This window comes from Lepisosteus platostomus, chromosome 3 (assembly GCF_059453375.1).
Source record: "Lepisosteus platostomus isolate fLepPlt1 chromosome 3, fLepPlt1.hap1, whole genome shotgun sequence".
NCBI lineage: Eukaryota > Metazoa > Chordata > Actinopteri > Semionotiformes > Lepisosteidae > Lepisosteus > Lepisosteus platostomus.
In genome coordinates, this window is record NC_142613.1 from 60043475 (window position 1) to 60061914 (window position 18440).

The 18440-nt window shown below is 36.1% G+C and overlaps 1 protein-coding gene across 2 annotated transcripts in view; it reads left to right on the forward strand.

Moving 5' to 3' along the window:
• kcnk2a (potassium channel, subfamily K, member 2a) overlaps positions 1 to 18440 on the forward strand; it is a 52402-nt gene that overhangs the window by 16186 nt on the left and 17776 nt on the right. For both annotated transcript variants that reach the window (XM_088626235.1, XM_088626236.1), the window contains exon 4: positions 12961 to 13121. In XM_088626235.1, coding sequence (XP_088482361.1) covers positions 12961 to 13121 — 161 coding nt within the window. The remainder of the gene's footprint in view (positions 1 to 12960; positions 13122 to 18440) is intronic.

Below are 18440 nucleotides of genomic sequence, written 5' to 3' on the forward strand. Positions count from 1 at the left end.
TTTTACAGCATGTGGTCCAGCTGTATGAGTGCAGCTCAGTTACTGCTGAGGAGAGAACAAAGACCTCCGATACACACACCAGCAGAGTCATTCATCATTTCGCATGTTTCATCTACATGGAGAGTTAATGCTGATCAAAGCTTATATAGTGAAGTTATAAGTAAGGACATTCTCTTAAGCCAATGATGTGTAATGAATAAACTACTCTAATTCTAACTATGTTAATACTCTGATGCAGTTTGCTTATGATCACAATCCAAAGTTCAAAGGAAGGTTACTAGAAATATATACCTATTCCCACATTCAGTCTATAATAAATAACACACACCGTGATACAGCATGTTACTTTTTTTCTTTTTTAAGTATATACAGTACCTGTGAGACCATATGCTTATGCAATTATTTAACACTAAAGATTAATTTGTAATTTGAACTTTTTACTTTTCTGATAAACACTGAACCTGTCATTTACACTGGACCTGTCTACCAGGAACTTTTACTTACAGTTTACAGTATGTTCTATTTTTGCAAATTAAAATGTATAATTGAATGAAACATGGCTTACAAAATTAGACACAGGGGTATTGTTACTTTCTGTTTTGCACAGTGTTCAATAAACAGGGCTTGACATTATTTTACAGCGTAGGTGGCATACTTTGGTAAAATGTTTATAAATACATCTTTCTGCTTTCATTTACCATATGAGCACTGGCAGATGGGTCTGTGTTGAGAAGCAATCTACAGTACCACAATCAAGGAGCATTGATTGTGTTGCTTGGTAGCTGGAAGTGGGATCATAAGGTCAATCTCCCATATCCAGGTTTGCAAAAGTACTTGAACTACACTGCAGTAAACTAGGGGTCTTTACAAAAGACACACATTTAAATTGACCTAAAATTAAAAAACTAAAACTTGCATTGGTCTTCATCATCAAAAAGAAGACCAATGCATATTCTGTAATGTATCAAATAGGCAACTGGTGCAAATGCCAAGGTGTAAATGCACCAAGATACATGATGATGTTTTTTGTATTGAATAGTGTCTTTATGAACTTCTTTTTAAAGATAGAATTTCTGCTCGGTAACAAAATATGGAATTCTACCATGACTAGTATAAATAAACAACATCACATTATTTTTGTTAAGTTACTGTTATATGTACATAATTTTTGGATTTGATTTTAAACAGCTAATGTCAGAACATTGTTATTGTTGTACTTTAACATAGCATAACAGACAAAAGATAAAAGAGAACCAGTTTCATACAAAAGCATACAGTATATGCAGTTATAACTGCAATCTAAACAAGTTCAGTGCTTTTTATTTAAAGGTACTGTGCTAAATTTTGTAATGGATAGAATATTAATGGCACATAATTATGGTCTTCTCTTCAAAACAAAACAAATCAGAAAAATTGTAATTTTCTCTTTTACAAAATAATACAATTAAGACAAATCAAGCAGACAAATATAGATAGATACTTTATTGATCCCGTGAGGGAAATTGCAGTGCAACAGCAGCTTAACACAGACAACACATCAACAGTGTAACAAATTATACAATAATAATAACACAATACATTCTGTACAATACAAACAGTACAGTGAGAAGTGCACTAAGAAGAGTTACTCACAGTCCAGAACACACAAAGAACAAACCAGAACAGAACAGTACACAAAAAAGTTGTATTGCACAATATAAATATAAATATAAATGTATTGCACAGGTCCCTGGCATATATTGCACAAAAATGGTTGTAAACGGGAAAAAGAAAAAGAACAGATGTATCAGTTTACTGTTCAGTCCAGAAACAGGTCACTGTCAATGTTGCCTATGCCCAGACGCAAGGTGGATGTTGTACAGTTGTTGTACAGTCTTATGCCAGAATGCAAGAATGACCTCCTGTAGTGCAGAGGTCATTAAGGAATAGTGTACCTAATACTTTGGTGTTAAATTGCTTGGCTGGGGAAATAGAAACATCTCTGGCTGAAAGTCAGAGCAGTCAACTCCCCCCCAGAATGAGCCCCAAAACACTGGCACAGATTTCTCAGAACAATTGTATTCAATTTGATTGGAGGATGTCTGGCACAGCATCAAGTGAAAGAGAGGCACATACAGTACTCTATGGTGCAGGAGATACAGGTATGGGCAAATTAGGGTTTAATTGATGACAAAAAGGCCATTTCCAGAGAACACAAATGAAAAACATGCAAGGTGTATCCCTCATGGTGCTCTGAATCAAAGCCATTTAGCAGGACATTTTATAGCCAGAGTACAGCTCTGGCCACTCTGTTTTTACCATGAATGGGTGTTTAGAAGTGACCATTCCACCTGCATTAGAAGTATACTGTATAAGATACAGGTGAGTCACATCATTGTGTGAATTTCTAAAGGGATCTTTGTAATGATTTTTTAATCTGTAGTTTAGCACAGGAATTACTTTTTACATGGTACAGTACTTTGTACAAAAAAACTCTTACATATTTATTGGGATGCACTACAAAATTCCACAAATTGATTTAAAATGTTTACTTTAATAAATCACATTTAATACAAATCTAGATAACAAATAAAATGATGTATGGATTGTATTTTCTCTTAAAAAGTCTAAGGAGAATTCAGCTTGAGTGTGGAAAATCAAATATTTACTATCTGCAGAATTTGTTATGGAGCTTTTCAAATGGTTAGAATCTGCTTTGTGCTTCTGCTTTTTGCAGGAATACAGTATATAACAAGGTTAGGTGTTAGCCTGTGATAGTCACCATCTGGTTCTGAAATGAAGACGAATAACAGAAGCTTCAGTACTCGTTGCTAGTAGGAAACAATAATGAGCCATTTAGACAATGTTATGTAATGTAAGTAAAAGGCTAAAGAACACATTGATCCCTTCGATGACCTCTCAGTGTGACATTTAAAATATTGTGTCCACTCCCTGGGTGAGCGTGGACTTTAGATGTGCATGTTATTTTTCACCCAGTAAATTTCAACAAACAGGGAGGGAGCAATCCAGAGTCTTTTATTTTATTTTGTAAGGGGACAGCATGCTTCTTCTGGGGGTAGTGAATAAAAAAACAAACATTAAAAGTCATTCAACAGTATTTTATACTTTCTGTGTCCCAATAAAAACACAGTAAAAAACAGATAAATGGTAGAATAAGTTGTTGAGTATCTTTGGAGAAATAATGTTTTATTGCATTAATGGGGTTACTTGTGCATATTTTGAGAGCCCTGTGCTTGCCATCACCCTTTCTGACTATTCCTATCATAGTTCAAGTAGGTCGCTGCGTCAGGATGCGTAGGCTGCAAAGGAACAGGTAAAGGTTTATTCCATGCTAAAAAGGGAAGAAAAGAAACACAAAATTTCGGATATGGAGCCTTCTTCGAAAGGCTCACATACACATCCACCAGTTTTCCCAGAAGCAAATTAAACTACTAGTAGTAACCAAAGTTGGTTAGGTTCTATATTTAAACCATTCAGAATCTCTTGATCCTTAACTTCAATTTCTTCCTCAAGTCTATAGTGTTTCCTTGAGGTTCAAGGTTAAATATATTGTGATTGTTATCTCTGCACAGTTCTCTGTCTTGTAGTGATGATTTATTCCCATAGACAAACTCTTCTTGTGAGTTACTGACCATTCCAATTTGTGCTTGGTACTGTATGTTTTTTTTTCTGGTTTTGTTTTCTTTTCTCACTGTGGGGACGGTCATTTACAGGTAGGAAAACACTACGCAGAACAGGTCACAGTACAAAGTGTTGTTCTTCCAGTGCTACCTCTCATTTGACTATGTAAACTGCATTATCCTCATGTTTCTACTGTAAAACAATATGGACTCTCTTCTCCCAGTATGAAGGGAGCTTGTCATGTCCACTCTACCCATTCAGGCAACAAAATGGAACCAAGGAATTATATTCTGTTACTTGTAAATCGGAAGAAAGGATAATCTGAACTAAACCAAAGGATTATCTGTAAAATAAGATTATTGGGGAAAGTTATCATAGATTTAGAAAAGGTAAGTCTCGCTTTACAAACTTATTACTATTCTTCGAACAAGCGACAGCATTAATGGATACAAATAGAGCATATGATCTGGTCTATTTTAAATTTTAAACATTTTTGCTAAAGTTCCTCACAAAATATTAATTTCCAAATAGCAGGTGATATGAATTCAAAATAATGTGTGCATTTGGCCTTAAAACTAGTTAATGAAAAGAAACAGTGTACAGATAATGGGGTGAATGCTCAAATTAGGAACACCACAGGAACCTTTATTAGGAGTACTTTACTGTACATTTAATTGTAATTCTGGTTTTAAACTAGTCAAATGTGTCTGTGTAAGTACAAATAAAAGGATTAGCGAAAAATGGGGATGTGGGAATGTGGGAAAGCACATTCAAAAAGAGAATTTAGGATTGGGTTAAAAATTGGTAGGTGACATTTAATGTAAGAGTTTTGCATGTACTGTAGCAAAAATATAAAATAAATATGAGAGACAGCTTGGAAAACCTACTCAAGGAAAAATCTTAGGAGATTATGTTGCAAATCATTTACATATTCTAGTATATACTGTATATGGAAGCAATATATACTTATAGCAATATATAAGGAGGAATTATTAAGACAACTGTTTACATCCTTCACCACAGAATCCATTTTGAAATGGTAGTTGGTGACAGTACAACAATATTTGATGCTGGTGTTGTGGTAGGTACTGTGGGTTTGGCCTCTTTTATTTATTTATGTAACTGCAGATTTTAAGTAATATTCCATCTCCCTCTATGCTTTTCATGTGTAGCATTTATAATCAGCCCCTTAATAAATTTAAGGTTCATTTTGCCCCCAGATTTCTCATTTATTCATGACACTGCTTTTAGATTTCCTAGTATAATGTGGTACAGAAAATGTATTCTGGTGTTATTTTCTTGTAAAACAGTCTACAGTATATTCCTCAAAAGATAGTTTCGCCCATTCTCTCAAAAGTGGTGCATTATTGTTAAACTATTCAATTTTCCTTTCTCTTATGGACAGTAGTTCTGGGTGTTGTACCATAATATCTTCTTACTGGGTCATCTTCTTGACTTCCTGGGTTATCATGACAACCATGACAACTGAAGTTGTGAATTTAGCACTTCTTATAAAGAATATAAAGCAGTTAACTAGCTGTGACGGAGAACATCTAGCACATGCTGTTTCTATTGCACTTGGATGGCCTCCATTGTGCTGCTTGTTACCTGAGGACACGCATTCTGTAAACACTCCTGCAAATACAGCTCCGTACAGTTTCATGTGGGATAGTCAATCAGCACCACCACCTATCTTTCTGGGACAATAAAATTATCAGTCCTGTGGCATTGAATTCAGCTAAGATGAGAACATATGTGTGAGGGCTGTCAATGTAAAGTTTTGTAGTATTCCTTCCTTTGTGCCAGGTTGCGGTAGCCATCCTGCTCACATAGTGTCTCTGAATCATTGCTGGGGCCAACTAAAGGCCCAATTTCACAAACACTATTACAGGCTGGTTTAAAGAGGATTGATTTTAGTTTCATCAGATTACACTGCATTAACCAGCTCAGTGTGTACTAGCAAGCCACGCAAGTTAGTGTCATGACTGGTGTTGTTTGTGAAAGAGATGGGTACTCCATTAACTCTATTAATGCTATGGCCAGGGGGCTATCTTAGGTTTTAACCTAACACAAAGAGTACTTCTTGTTTACCTTGAAGAGACCTGTGTGCAATATTGTAGCAGGTGTCTTGAATAGGTGAGTCTCAGAAAACAGACACACATACAGTATATAGCCTAAAAATGCTTTCTTAAATTTAAAATTAAATAATTATTAGTAGGGTAAATCAAATCAGCATAAATCTCCTCTACAACCAGACGGTTGTAATGAAGCTGGGGGCATTATTGGATGTGTGGCTCAGATAACCATTGTGAATTCCCAGTACTCCCATTTGAGAGACACCTCTGTGTAATGGTAGCAGACTCAGGAAACATTTCACTCCCTCAATCAATCACTTTACTCTCTTTACTTGATTTTCTTACCGCTTGAAACACTGCTGTACTGTCTTCTTTGTTGTTAACATTTGTCTTTGTTGTATTGTTGTATTGGACTGAGCCATAAAACAAATCGCCCCCAGGGGAAAATAAAGCCTTAATTAAATTGAAAAACACTGCAATGCCCATAGGTTTTTTTACCCAATTACTTCCTTTCTCCCTTTTCCACCATACAGTATGTGATGCAGGCATTCTTGATTTATAACTGCAAGGTTTTGGGTTGTGGGTCTTTGAGCAAGGTACTTTACCGGAATTGCTCCAAGAAAATACCCAGCTATATATACAGGTATGGGTGCAAATAACTGTGAGCTTAACATGATAAGGCCCATGCAGCTGTTTTCCATTTCCAGATCAAAGCTTACAGTTCACTTCATCAATCCACCAAATGTGATAGTTACCTGATTTGTTATTTTCTAATCACTGCCCCATTTTCTCAAGATCTATTTCTTGGTGCAGTGGAAGTATTTATTCACCAGTAATTTCTAATAGTCCAGATTCTCATTATTGTGCAAGACTTGAGGTTCAGTGTCCCACTTGGGGTGACTCCCAGTAATTTCATGGAACCTTTGATTTTCTTATGATGTGGCTGACATGGCATTTCCCTATCAATTTGAACCACTCTTAGTTTTTTTACTTTTTCCCTTGATTCTGGTTAATTGGTACTGTCAGATATTTTTTTCTGTGAATTTCCTGAGAATGTTCCAGGCAAAAACAGGAACAGTGTGGTTTGTGTGAGAACCTTAGAATGCTTCACTTTGCAGAAAGTGCTGTTTTTTTCCAGCACCACTGGCAAAACTGGATCTTTTGTTTCAATCGGGTTGGTGTTTTTTTTTTCCATATTGTTTTCATGTTCTGTTAGCATTTAAAGGATACTGTAGCTCTGCTGTTAATGGCTAGAGCCATTTTCACCTGCTCTTACCTCCCTTTTTGTTTGACTGGTCTTGCAACTTTGCTTCAATGAGGTGGGAGGTCTGGCCCTTTGATAATGTTCGCTAGATCAACTCACAGTTGATGTCATTCAGTCATTTCTAGCTTCGAGTATTGTACTTCACAAGAATATAGAATCACTAGAATACAGAATTTTTCTGAATGTTTGTGAAAAAATTATGTTGTGAATACAGAATTTTTCTCTTCACTTGTACAGTATGTATTTATGTGATAAGGGTGTGCTACTGCGTGAAAGGTTGCCTGGCTCAGTCTTTTAGAAATCAATTTCCTGAGTGTTTTCTAATGCGTTGGCAGGTCAGTTTGCACTACACTCACTTATGGGACCTTACAATATACCAGTATGTTCTGCATGTAAGAGAGTTTGCTGCCTTTCCCATTTAAATCTGGCCACTTCATTCAGTTTTCTCTGTTTAGACATCATCATTTATGACTTGGGTATCCAATTAAGGACTTGGCTGAAATTTGGTGTGATCACTTAACAAATCAGTTCTATCCGATCTCAGTAACTCCTGAATGAACCCCCCTGGTAACTAAGAACAACCTGTCAGGCTCAACGAGGTATCATTCTTAAAATGTCTGCAGATAATGTTTTTGAGTTTTGACAAAGTGAGCTAAATGTTAATGTTAAGCATATCTGTAAAATTAAGCCCAGAAGTAATAGCTCCCACAAGAGACTTGCATGTTTCTGATTCTTTAAAACCTTTTCATGTCAATCCCACCTGAAATTTGTGCAAATAAATTTATATATGAAAGTTGTTCTTTTAGTCTCTTTTCTTGAACCTAGTCACTATTCTCAAATCTCTTCTGTCAATTATTTCTAGAATCTTTTCTTTGCTGTGTTGTATAACAAAGATTTAGTTTTGCTTTCTTCTCTTATTTTGTGTTTTTCATGCAAATAGATAATTTCTTTGCTGTAATTTTTGCTTGGCATTTTTTTAATACAGATTACTGTTTCTTCAGTTATATCAAATAAGGCTTTTCACTCTAAATTTTATCTATTTTGGCTGCATGTACTAACATCCTCTGCTTTTAGCTGACTGAAGAATAAGAGCAATTCTGGAGATACTGATCTACTCTGCCTTCTTCCTCTTTTTTCAAACTCAGCATCCAAAATGGCATTTACTAACTCAATTTATTAAACAGTGTAACAAAACATCTAGACCTTAGATTGCTTGGTAAAGTTAAAATCTAATTGGGATTTTTAGGTATATCTTTGCTTTTTAATTATTGCAGAATTCCATCCTCCCATCCATCTGTTTTCTAACTGCTTTATCCAATACAGGATACACTCTGGATGGTATACCAGTCCATTGCAGTATTGCAGTATTATGCTAATACTAAATATCAGAAATTTCTATACAGTGTTAAATATACAGTTGAAAGACATACTGGAAGTTACTTATCTTCTGTAAAAAAACTGGCCCAGTGATTGCCTGTGTGTGTGTCTGTGTCCATGTATGGCCTGCAATGGACTGGCATCCAGTCCAGGGTATATCCTGCCTTGTGCCCAGTGTTTTCCAGGATGGGCTCTGGGCCATTATACATGATAGTCTGCTTTGATACTAACAGCTGATCATTCACATAGGAATTGCGAGGATTTGACCAAAATCAATTAAAATACACATCAAAAATACAAGTTTGATGAAAAGAAAAGTTTGGTCTAATTCATACATTAAATCAGTCTCACACAGTTGATCAACATTCATATTCTCGAACTAGTAAACACTAAGTTACAGTAGTGAACTAAACTTTACCAAATCTGTTTGGAATAATAGTTTAATTGTCACAATTTCTAAAAGCTTGAACCAGCAAAGCTATGCTGCAGCAGGGTTAGTGTCAATTCAAGACCATAAAAAGGGCTTTCTAAAAATCTTCAGTGTTTTAATATTCACTGCTGCTACAAAGGTACCAATACAGTATTTGGTCAGCATTACCCTATATTTATGTATATTTATGCATCATCCTATATTTTTTGCATATTTTATGTACAGTATGACTGAAACTATTTGGGTTTTCTTTATCCAACCTTTGTCAGACTGGAAGTGTTGCTCACAGGAACATGGTAAACAACTGGGTCATGTAATAATAATAATAATAATAATAATAATAATAATAATAATAATAATAATAATAATTGCTTACACTTATATAGCGCTTTTCTGGACACTCCACTCAAAGCGCTTTACAGGTAATGGGGACTCCCCTCCACCACCACCAATGTGCAGCATCCACCTGGATGATGCGACGGCAGCCATAGTGCGCCAGAACCCTCACCACACATCAGCTATCAGTGGGGAGGAGAGCAGAGTAGCCAATTCATAGAGGGGGATTATTAGGAGGCCATGATTGGTAAGGGCCAATGGGAAATTTGGCCAGGACGCCGGGGTTACACCCCTGTACTGTAGTAGTAATGTCTCTCCACTATAACATTGCAAGCATTCCAGTTTTTAGGAATTATAAAACAATCCCAATGGTGTTCTTTAAAGTAATTGGATAGAAATTGGAACAGATTAATTATTGTTTTAGTTTATGTATTAACATTATTTATTTAACCAGTGAATTATTTCCTTAAATGGAATGGCAGAGAAAACATTTGGCCATATGTATTTTATTTGCCTCCATCTGAAAATGAACTATTATGAATGCTATATTCAGGAAGAAAAGATGCATTTTCATCCTCCTGAATAATAAAGAAAAACAGCTTACTGAATAAAAATCAAAACTTCAGTTTTAAAACAAGCAGGAACAGAGTCTGTGATGCTTAGTTCTTTCTCATGATTGTGAGAGTCGGGGATAAGGCAGTGAACAATCTGTACTCGCTCCCAGTGGCAGATGGCTAGGAGCTATTGTAGGGCACTGTAAGATACAAATCAGTACAGATGACTTAGAATGCACCTGAATTCACATACCCCATTGAAATATATATATTTAAACTCAACCTTTTTAATTGCCTCTGTAACCAAAATATTGTTGTACAAAGACACCTTAAAAATGCTTGATTTATCTGTACTGTATATCTCCGATTGTTTTGTTTCTTTGGTATTGCAAGTAATCAATTTTTGTTCTGCCCATTTCAGGGCTTTTTAAATTAATTAGGCTTTGGGGCATTTAGAATTCATTGAGATAAATTGCTGTTCTCAGTATAAGACTTTGCATTTTATTTGGCTAATTGAACAGAGGCACATCTGCACCTAATTGATGAAATGCAGTTAATTTCACTTCATTTTAATTATTCTCCTTGAGCATGTTGTCATGCAATATAGCAGGGTACAGTACATATGGTAGGTGTTTCCTCTGTTATTCTAAGTCCAAGCAAAATTATTTTCAGATCATCAATACAAGCTCTTTGCTGACACAAAGATAGTCTGGTCATAAATGTATTCAGTATAATAAGGTGTTATTTTGATACTTTCTTTATCTTTTCTTATTATCTTTTATCCAATGTTCTGATAGTTGCAATTTATTCACTAATGATGATAAGCAGTCACTACATTCAACTAAAATTAATCCATTACACACAAAAAAAACAGCCAGCAGCTACAGTATATCACCCTGCAGCTCTCAACTGGCTACTCATTGAAGCTAAGCAGTGCTGCGCCTGGTTGGTACCTGGATGGGAGACCTCCTGGGAAGCTATGGTTGCTGCTGGAAGTGGTGTTAGTGGGACCAGCGGGGGGCGCCCACCCTGCAATCTGTGCAGGTCCTAATGCCCCAGTATAGTGGCGGGGACGCTATACTGTAGAGGGCGCCGTTCTCTGGATAAGATGTTAAACTGAGGACCTGACTCTCAGTGGTCATTAAAGGTCCCCGGGCAGTTCTTGATAAGAGTAGGGAGTTATCCTGGTGTCTGGGCCAAATTTCCCCCCTCGGCCTTTACCATGGCCCCCAAATTGTCCCCATGTATGATTGGCTTGTATTTCCCCTGCGATGGACTGGCGCCCCGTCCAGGGTGTACCCTGCCTTGCGCTCGTTGCTTGCCGGATAGGCTCCGGCTTCCCACAACACTGTATGATATAAAGCGGTTTGGCACATGACATGACACAAAAAAAAACTATTTTTGTAACCCAGAGCCTACGCTGGAATTTTTGGGTGCAAGATGGAACTAAATCTTGAACGAGACAATCCATTGCAGGACACTTGCATGTCATTGGAAGGATTCAGATAGCTGGAGTATTCAAACTCCACACCAAAGGCACGCCAGCCAACAACTGAACTCGTGACTCTATGAGGGAGGCTATGAGGGAGGAGCTATAATTTGCCCAACGTAGTTCTGTTTGCAACTAAAATGTGTTTCAAAAATCATTGTTGTGTGAGGTACATACTGTATCTAAGGTAGGTGGAACACACTTTCATTTATACTGTGAGACACCAGTGGGGTAACTGATCACTGCAGGCAGGCTCTTACACCTGGCGTCTAGCAAGAAAATGGAAAATATGAACTAAGCATAGTCCAGGTTCTAATAGAATTGAGAATAATAGTCCCCTATCCCAGTTTAACTAAAACAATACTTTCTAAAAAATTTCATTTCTGCGTTTCACATAAATTACAAATTGTCTCCAACTGAGTGCTTTAAAATAGTCTTTCTTTTCTAGCAAATCTCCAACAAACTATGAATCGTCTCCAAACAATAGACCTGGAGCTGCGTTTGACCTTTGATACACAAACTCCAGGCACAGTGGAAAACAGCTGTGAACAATTAACCCAGTTAAACTGTCAGCTGGCACTCAATTTCTTCATAGCTTCCTAGAATTTGTAGTTCATGCTTTTAGGCTTTAACCTACAGTAGAACTACAAATATCATGGCAAAGCTATTGGGGTACAGTATACATTGTTCCATTTCCTGGGCCCCATAATATGCCCTTATGATTACCTTGCCCCTTACATCATTACATGATCTAGAGCTCCTTATTTTTCTCCTCTGCCACAGACACTTTTGAATTCCTTTTCAAAACAATAATCTTAGTACAAAAGCTATATACAGTACCCTGTCCAACGTGCTGTGTGTAATGAGTCTTTGAGAACAAAACCTTTTTGTGAATGTAATGACAGAATCCAGCACCTTTAGGATTATCACCATCTTTGATAATAAGCATGACTTTTTAGTATTGAGTATTGTTATATTTGAGTATTGTTTTTCAGCGTGCAACGACCATTCTCTTCTTTTTAGAAGAGAGTGGTCGTTGCAGGCTGAAAAACAATTAGTCAACTTGAAAGTGATTCTTTGTTAATACGCATAATTTTATTTTTCAAGATTTTTCAAGGGTTTTTTTCTTTTTATTTTGAGTCTTTGGTAGCCTTTGTGATTGAAATTGGTCATTTCCACCAGGTATCTGTATTGTAATTGAGGGAAATCTTCATGGAAGGGATTTACACAACAAATCACATGCTATTATATTTATTCAGAAATCTGTTTCCAGAGAGCCTCTTATTCCAGGTAAAATTATTGGTAATCTGGAGCCTATCCTGGAAGCATCAAGCACAAGGTGAGACTACAGACACTAGTCCATTGCAGGGTGTACACACACCAGTCTAGAGACTGAATCTAAACCAAACCCTAACCCAAGCACTAAATGCACAATCCATATAGAAGATGCCTCTGTCCAAACATAAACCCAAAACCCAAGACTGTGAGGCAGCAATGCTAACAGCACCTCCTCACTTTTCTAAAAATTTATATTCTTGCAGTGGAGTGTTTCATTCTTTTATATCTGCCACTGTGAAAGGCACTTTGATATGCCAAGGACATTACAGCTTCAAACCAAAGCAACAAACATAAATGGACTCTGTCAGACTATAAGATGAGTTTATGTGCACTAGAGAATTCAGCTGGTGATTGAAACGGAAGATGAAGTTGTACAATATATACAGTATCTAGGGAGGGGGAGCTTACTTGTAAAGTTTTGGTGCTTAACTGTTCATTTACCCTGCTCAATACAGATCATATTCTTCTTGTCTCAGGCTTTGGAAATATCTCACCACATACTGAGGGTGGGAGGATATTCTGCATCATCTACGCCTTGTTGGGAATCCCACTCTTTGGTTTTCTGTTGGCTGGAGTTGGAGATCAGCTGGGGACCATTTTTGGAAAAGGAATAGCCAAAGTAGAAAAGATGTTTGTTGTGAGTATCGAATATTGTCGTAATTTATTGAGCATTCTGAAAATCGTGCTTGTGTCTTAGCTTGCCTTTTTTTTTAAACATTGAGCCAATGTTATTGAGTGTTGTGGCACCTCAGTAAAGTCTAACAAAACCAAAGTCATATGTAAAAGGAGACAATAAGTAAAGCATGTTAATGAAAGGATCACTTTTTTGTAAAGGAACAAGTAATAGGTTTATTCTATGCTGAAAAGAGAAGAAAGAAAACACAAAGTTTCGGCTGTGGAGCCTTCTTCGAGTGTGCTGGGTGTGTTTATAGGAATAATCCTATTACTTGTTCCTTTGCAGCCTACGCATGCTAACACAGCTACCCACCTGAATATATGAGTAATCTCAGAAAGACCTCCTTATTATTTTAAAAAATGGCCTGTTATAGCTTTTCATTACATGTATTTTACATACTGTCTGCTGAAACTGAAACAATCTGGGTTGGAATAAAAATGCAGTGTCATACTGTATGACAGTTCCTTGAGAATACATTTATTTTATGGCATTAGCATGCCCATTAACATGAAGCTACTGTACGTTAATTTTACGTAGTTCAGCCGGGCAGCTGCATCAGCATGCGTAGGCTGCAAAGGAACGAATAATAGGTTTATTCCATGCTGAAAAGAGAAAAAAGAAAACACAACACTTTGGCGGTGGAGCCTTAATTTTACATATCCATTGTATGATTTTCCATCTAAAATTATTTTTTTCAACGTGAATATTTACTTTGGAATTCACATATGCAGTAGCATTATTTCAAAACACATTTCTGGCTTGAAATGGAATGTTTTTAAAAGCAGTTTTCTCTAGATCTAAAATTGATATTGTTTATTGTATATTACGGCAACATCTGAAAAAATTGAGTAATGAAACAGTTTGCCATTTTAAATGATGTGTTTGCTTTGATTTTGTTGGCACAAGTCAGGTCTGAAGTTGGAATCTGTTGTGGACAATAAACTCCAGTTTTGACGAAAAATGTGCAATTCCAGACTGTTCAAACAAATGTCACACATGTCACATGAGTAATTATATTAGTGGCACAGCTCCCACAGAAATTGATGAGTAAAGATGTCTGAAACACTTTAGGTGTCTTTCTGATGTAATGTGTGGGTTATGAGCTGGTTGTGACACATGTCAATGTCCAGAAGCAGGAATTTACAGCAGCTTGAAAAGAAGTTGCCTAAAAGTGTATCCTTATAGGAATCCGTTCAGTAAAGGGGACACTAAATGTAATCTATTACAAATAACATTAATTGTACTATGTCATTAAATACTGAGTTTAACTTCTTATAAATTATAAATTCCATTAATTAATTAACTTGTTTTTTATTTCCTAAAACAGGACACAGAAATTAAACTTGAATTCTTCATAAATTGTTCTATTGATTAGTTACACAAAGTAATAAATTGCATGCAAGACACATACAGTACATAAACTTTAGAAAAAGTATTTACTGTAATACAGTAACATAAAGCTGATGAGCAAACAAAAATAATAAAAAAACTTCTCTAAACTTTTCTTAATATACTGGACTATTGAGCTAAAAAATATTAATGTAACACTGGACTAGGTTCTTTTAGTACCAGAAATAACACTTTAATACAAAAACATACTCTTATTTACTGTAGCTCTTATTTGCAAAATGCACAAATATGCTTCATTTTAGAAACACAGCATAAGCCATGTAAAGTTACATGTTCTGTATACAGTATGTGCAATTGCTTATTTACTTATTTACTTACTTTTTTATTAGCTAAACTGAGTTTTTGTTGTGCCTTATTTATTTTGTTGGAAGAAAATCGGATGCCAAGAGTGGGAGTTTCACATTCTATAAAAGTTGTTTTCTTCTTACATATTCAAACCAGGTATTTCCAGCCCTGGTCCTAAATAGCCAAGTAAGTCAAATAGGTTTAAGTCTTCCAATGTTTCTATTATTCAATTTTCCATTAAGTCTGGTGCTCCTTAGGGTTCAATATTGGCGCCCTACTTTGTTTCATGTTACCGCTTGGTCAGCTATTAAGATCACATGGTCTAAATGATCATTTATTTGCTGATGATACTCAAATCTACTGTATGTCCATACTAAACCTGACAATTAAGTCACTATCTCTGCTTTCTCTGATTGTATCTGTAACCTAAAAACATGGGTGACTCACAATTTCCTTTATCTAAACTGTGACAAGACAAGAAGTAATGTTTCTCAGCGTGCCACATCAACTATGTAAAACCAGTGCAGTAACCCTATCTGTGGATGGTACTGTACTTCAGTTTCAATCAAAATGGAAGAACTTGGGTGTGATATTTGATCCAGCTTTGACGTTTGGCCCACATGTGCAACATGTGAAAACATCATTCTTCCACTTCAGAAAAATCACCAGACTTCATCCTATGTTGACACTTACTGTTGCTGAAAAGCAGGTTGACACTTTTGTCTTTTCACAAATTGACTTGCCCTACTCGGTGAGGTACTGTATCGAAATTCCCATTGAACAAACTACAGTATCCAGAATTTGGCGTGTAGAGGCCTGACCAGGTCTACAGTGACCACATTACTCCTTTCCTGGAGTCCTTGCACTGGCTTCCTGTCAAATTCCATGTGGACTTTAAAATCCTCATGCTCACCTATAAGGCTCTGCATGGCTTGGCACCTCAGTACCTGTCTGAGTGGCTGTCATCCTACTCCTCGCCTCGCAACCGTCGCTCATCTAAATCTGGTCTCCTGTCTGTATCTCAAGTCATCCTCAAGGATATCGGAGAGCCACCTTCCCTGAGCTCTTTCAGATCTAGACTCAAAACCTTTTTCTAAAGGGGTTTTATTTAACTGGTCCTGTGTGCCCATTTGCTTTCCTGCTGTGTTCCATATCACCATCTACTATCCCCTCTCAATGTGATTTTTTTTGTTGGTATAATTATATACAAAATGTATGTTTTCTTGCTAATTAAATTTGTTTCATAGATGTTAGTCATCTGTGGAATTCAAATATGTTTTTTTTTTATTTCTGTGTTTATTTCTTTTTCTTTCTAGCATACCTTCTCATTAGATATGCTGTGTAGTTTACAAAGGAGTCTCAGTGGGAAAAAGAGAAATACATCCGTATGTTACAGCTTTTAAACCTGACTCTTGAGACAGCAAATCACAACTGTAAAATCACTGTTCTCAGTTACCTTTGAAACAGAACAAAGTTAGAACTTTTTAGTTTTTCTGTATTCCTCAAGTATATTGATAGATATTGTCTATTGAGACAAACAGAAAATGTTTTCAGTCTTTGCATTTCTACACTTTCCTTTCCCCTATTAAAGCCAAGAATTTTGTGACTCAGAGGTTCCCTCAACTAGCAACTAGTACTACAGCACATTTTTACAGCTGCCACATACAGTATGAATGACTAATTAAACAAATATACCACACAAAATGCAACAGATGTATTTTTTTAGACCTACCAGATATTTATTTCTTAATGGGAATTTGTCAACACTGCCTAGTCCTTCAAAGGGTCCTTAATAATGATCAAATATCGTTTACCTATTCAATGCAAAGTATACCTGCTGTTTTAAGTCAGCAAAATGTGATATTATTCATGCTGTTCTGATTCAATGTTTAGCAAAGAGACTTTACTAAACATTTTGCTCAAACTTATTGGCCTGAGCTGCAAGTCAAGATCTGTCACTAATGTGCAATGGAGTGTGGAACAGAAAGTTGTGTTAGACACAGTGGCAGAAAAGCTTCCATTGAAGTTGGACCCAAAGGTTTTTATGACTAGTTTACACTTGTTTTCAGTAGTCCATTTGTATGTGTGATCGTACAATTGTAATCGGGGAATTTCACATGGTATACTGGTGATACAGTATATAAATTGTGTCAGACTCACAGCCAGGAGTTTAGTTTTGCAGCACATGTTTGGTAGAGTAGGGACACCAGTAGCAAGTAGCAAGAAGAGTTGAGAGGTGGAGGTATCCCTTTTTGTACTTTTTGTAGTTTTTATTTTGAGAAATCTTGTTTTATTGTGTTTCTTTTTGAAAAACGATAAATAACTTACAGATGGGTGTAGAAGCAGCTGAAAATGTTTAAATGGCATGTACTCATTCTTACATCATTTAAAAAAGAGATTTCAGACTCACTCTGGAAGGCCAAGTGTCTACTGGGTTTTTATACCAACCTGAATAGTCAAAAACTAATTATTTTCTTATTCACACATTTACAGCTGATTATTCATAACATACACTTAATTAATTATACTGTAGTGTATATACGGTATACTGTACCTCTGTGTCTATTTAGAAGTATTACAGTTATACACTTATTATTATGGCCAACTATGTATCTAAGAGTTTGGGTGCAAGAAAAAACAGAAAACACTAGGCCCAGCAGGAGCTGAGATTGAAAACCCATATATACTGTACATGTAGATGTCAAAATTTCTTCTTCCTCATGTGATGCAATAAAAGGTATAACGTAAGAAAATGGTGTGTGTTTTACAATACTGTATGTCACAGAGGCACTTCCATCCTAGCTACTTTCTTGCAAAGTGACATCGAGTATGGTTACCTGGAAAAATAAAATGCATTTCTTGTGGATAAAATAGAAATTAAAATATGATAATTTCCTTCATATAGTATGTAATAACTATAATTATATTATACTGAAGTATTATAATGTATTGTAAGAATATTAAACAATTCTCAAACCAGTGTTCTGATCACAAGGAGCTTTCTTAAAGACTGCATCAAACAGTTGCTTTCGAGCAGTATCATCCTAATTAAGATTATAGTCAACTTTAGTTTGGACCAAGACCTAATGAACACCATAATCAAATATTTAAATAATTTGACATTAAAATCATATCCCCCACATTATCATTTTTATCTTTGTGATTAAACATTGGTCTGCGAGTTGTCTGACATTGTTTGGATGAACTCCTTGGTTCGAAAACTGCAGTGTGGAGTAGTTATTGTAGTAGATATTAATATTATTCCATTGGGTTAAAATCCTAAGGGGAGCACTGCTGTAGTACCCTTGAGTGAGGTACAGTACTTTGCTCTGCTTTTGCAAAATGCTTAGCTGCATAAATGGATAAAAATGTCAATTGCTTTAGGTAAAAGTTTCTGCCAAATTAATAGTGTAATATTATAATATAAAAGACTCTTTCCTAATAAGAGCTATTGTGTGGGGGGAAGTAATTATTCCTTCATGCTTTTTTACCTGATATCCCAGCAACATGATGATGTTGGCGAGAACTGTATGTGTCCATTTTATTAGCTTGAAAAAAAATAGACACAGACAAGAACAACGTGAA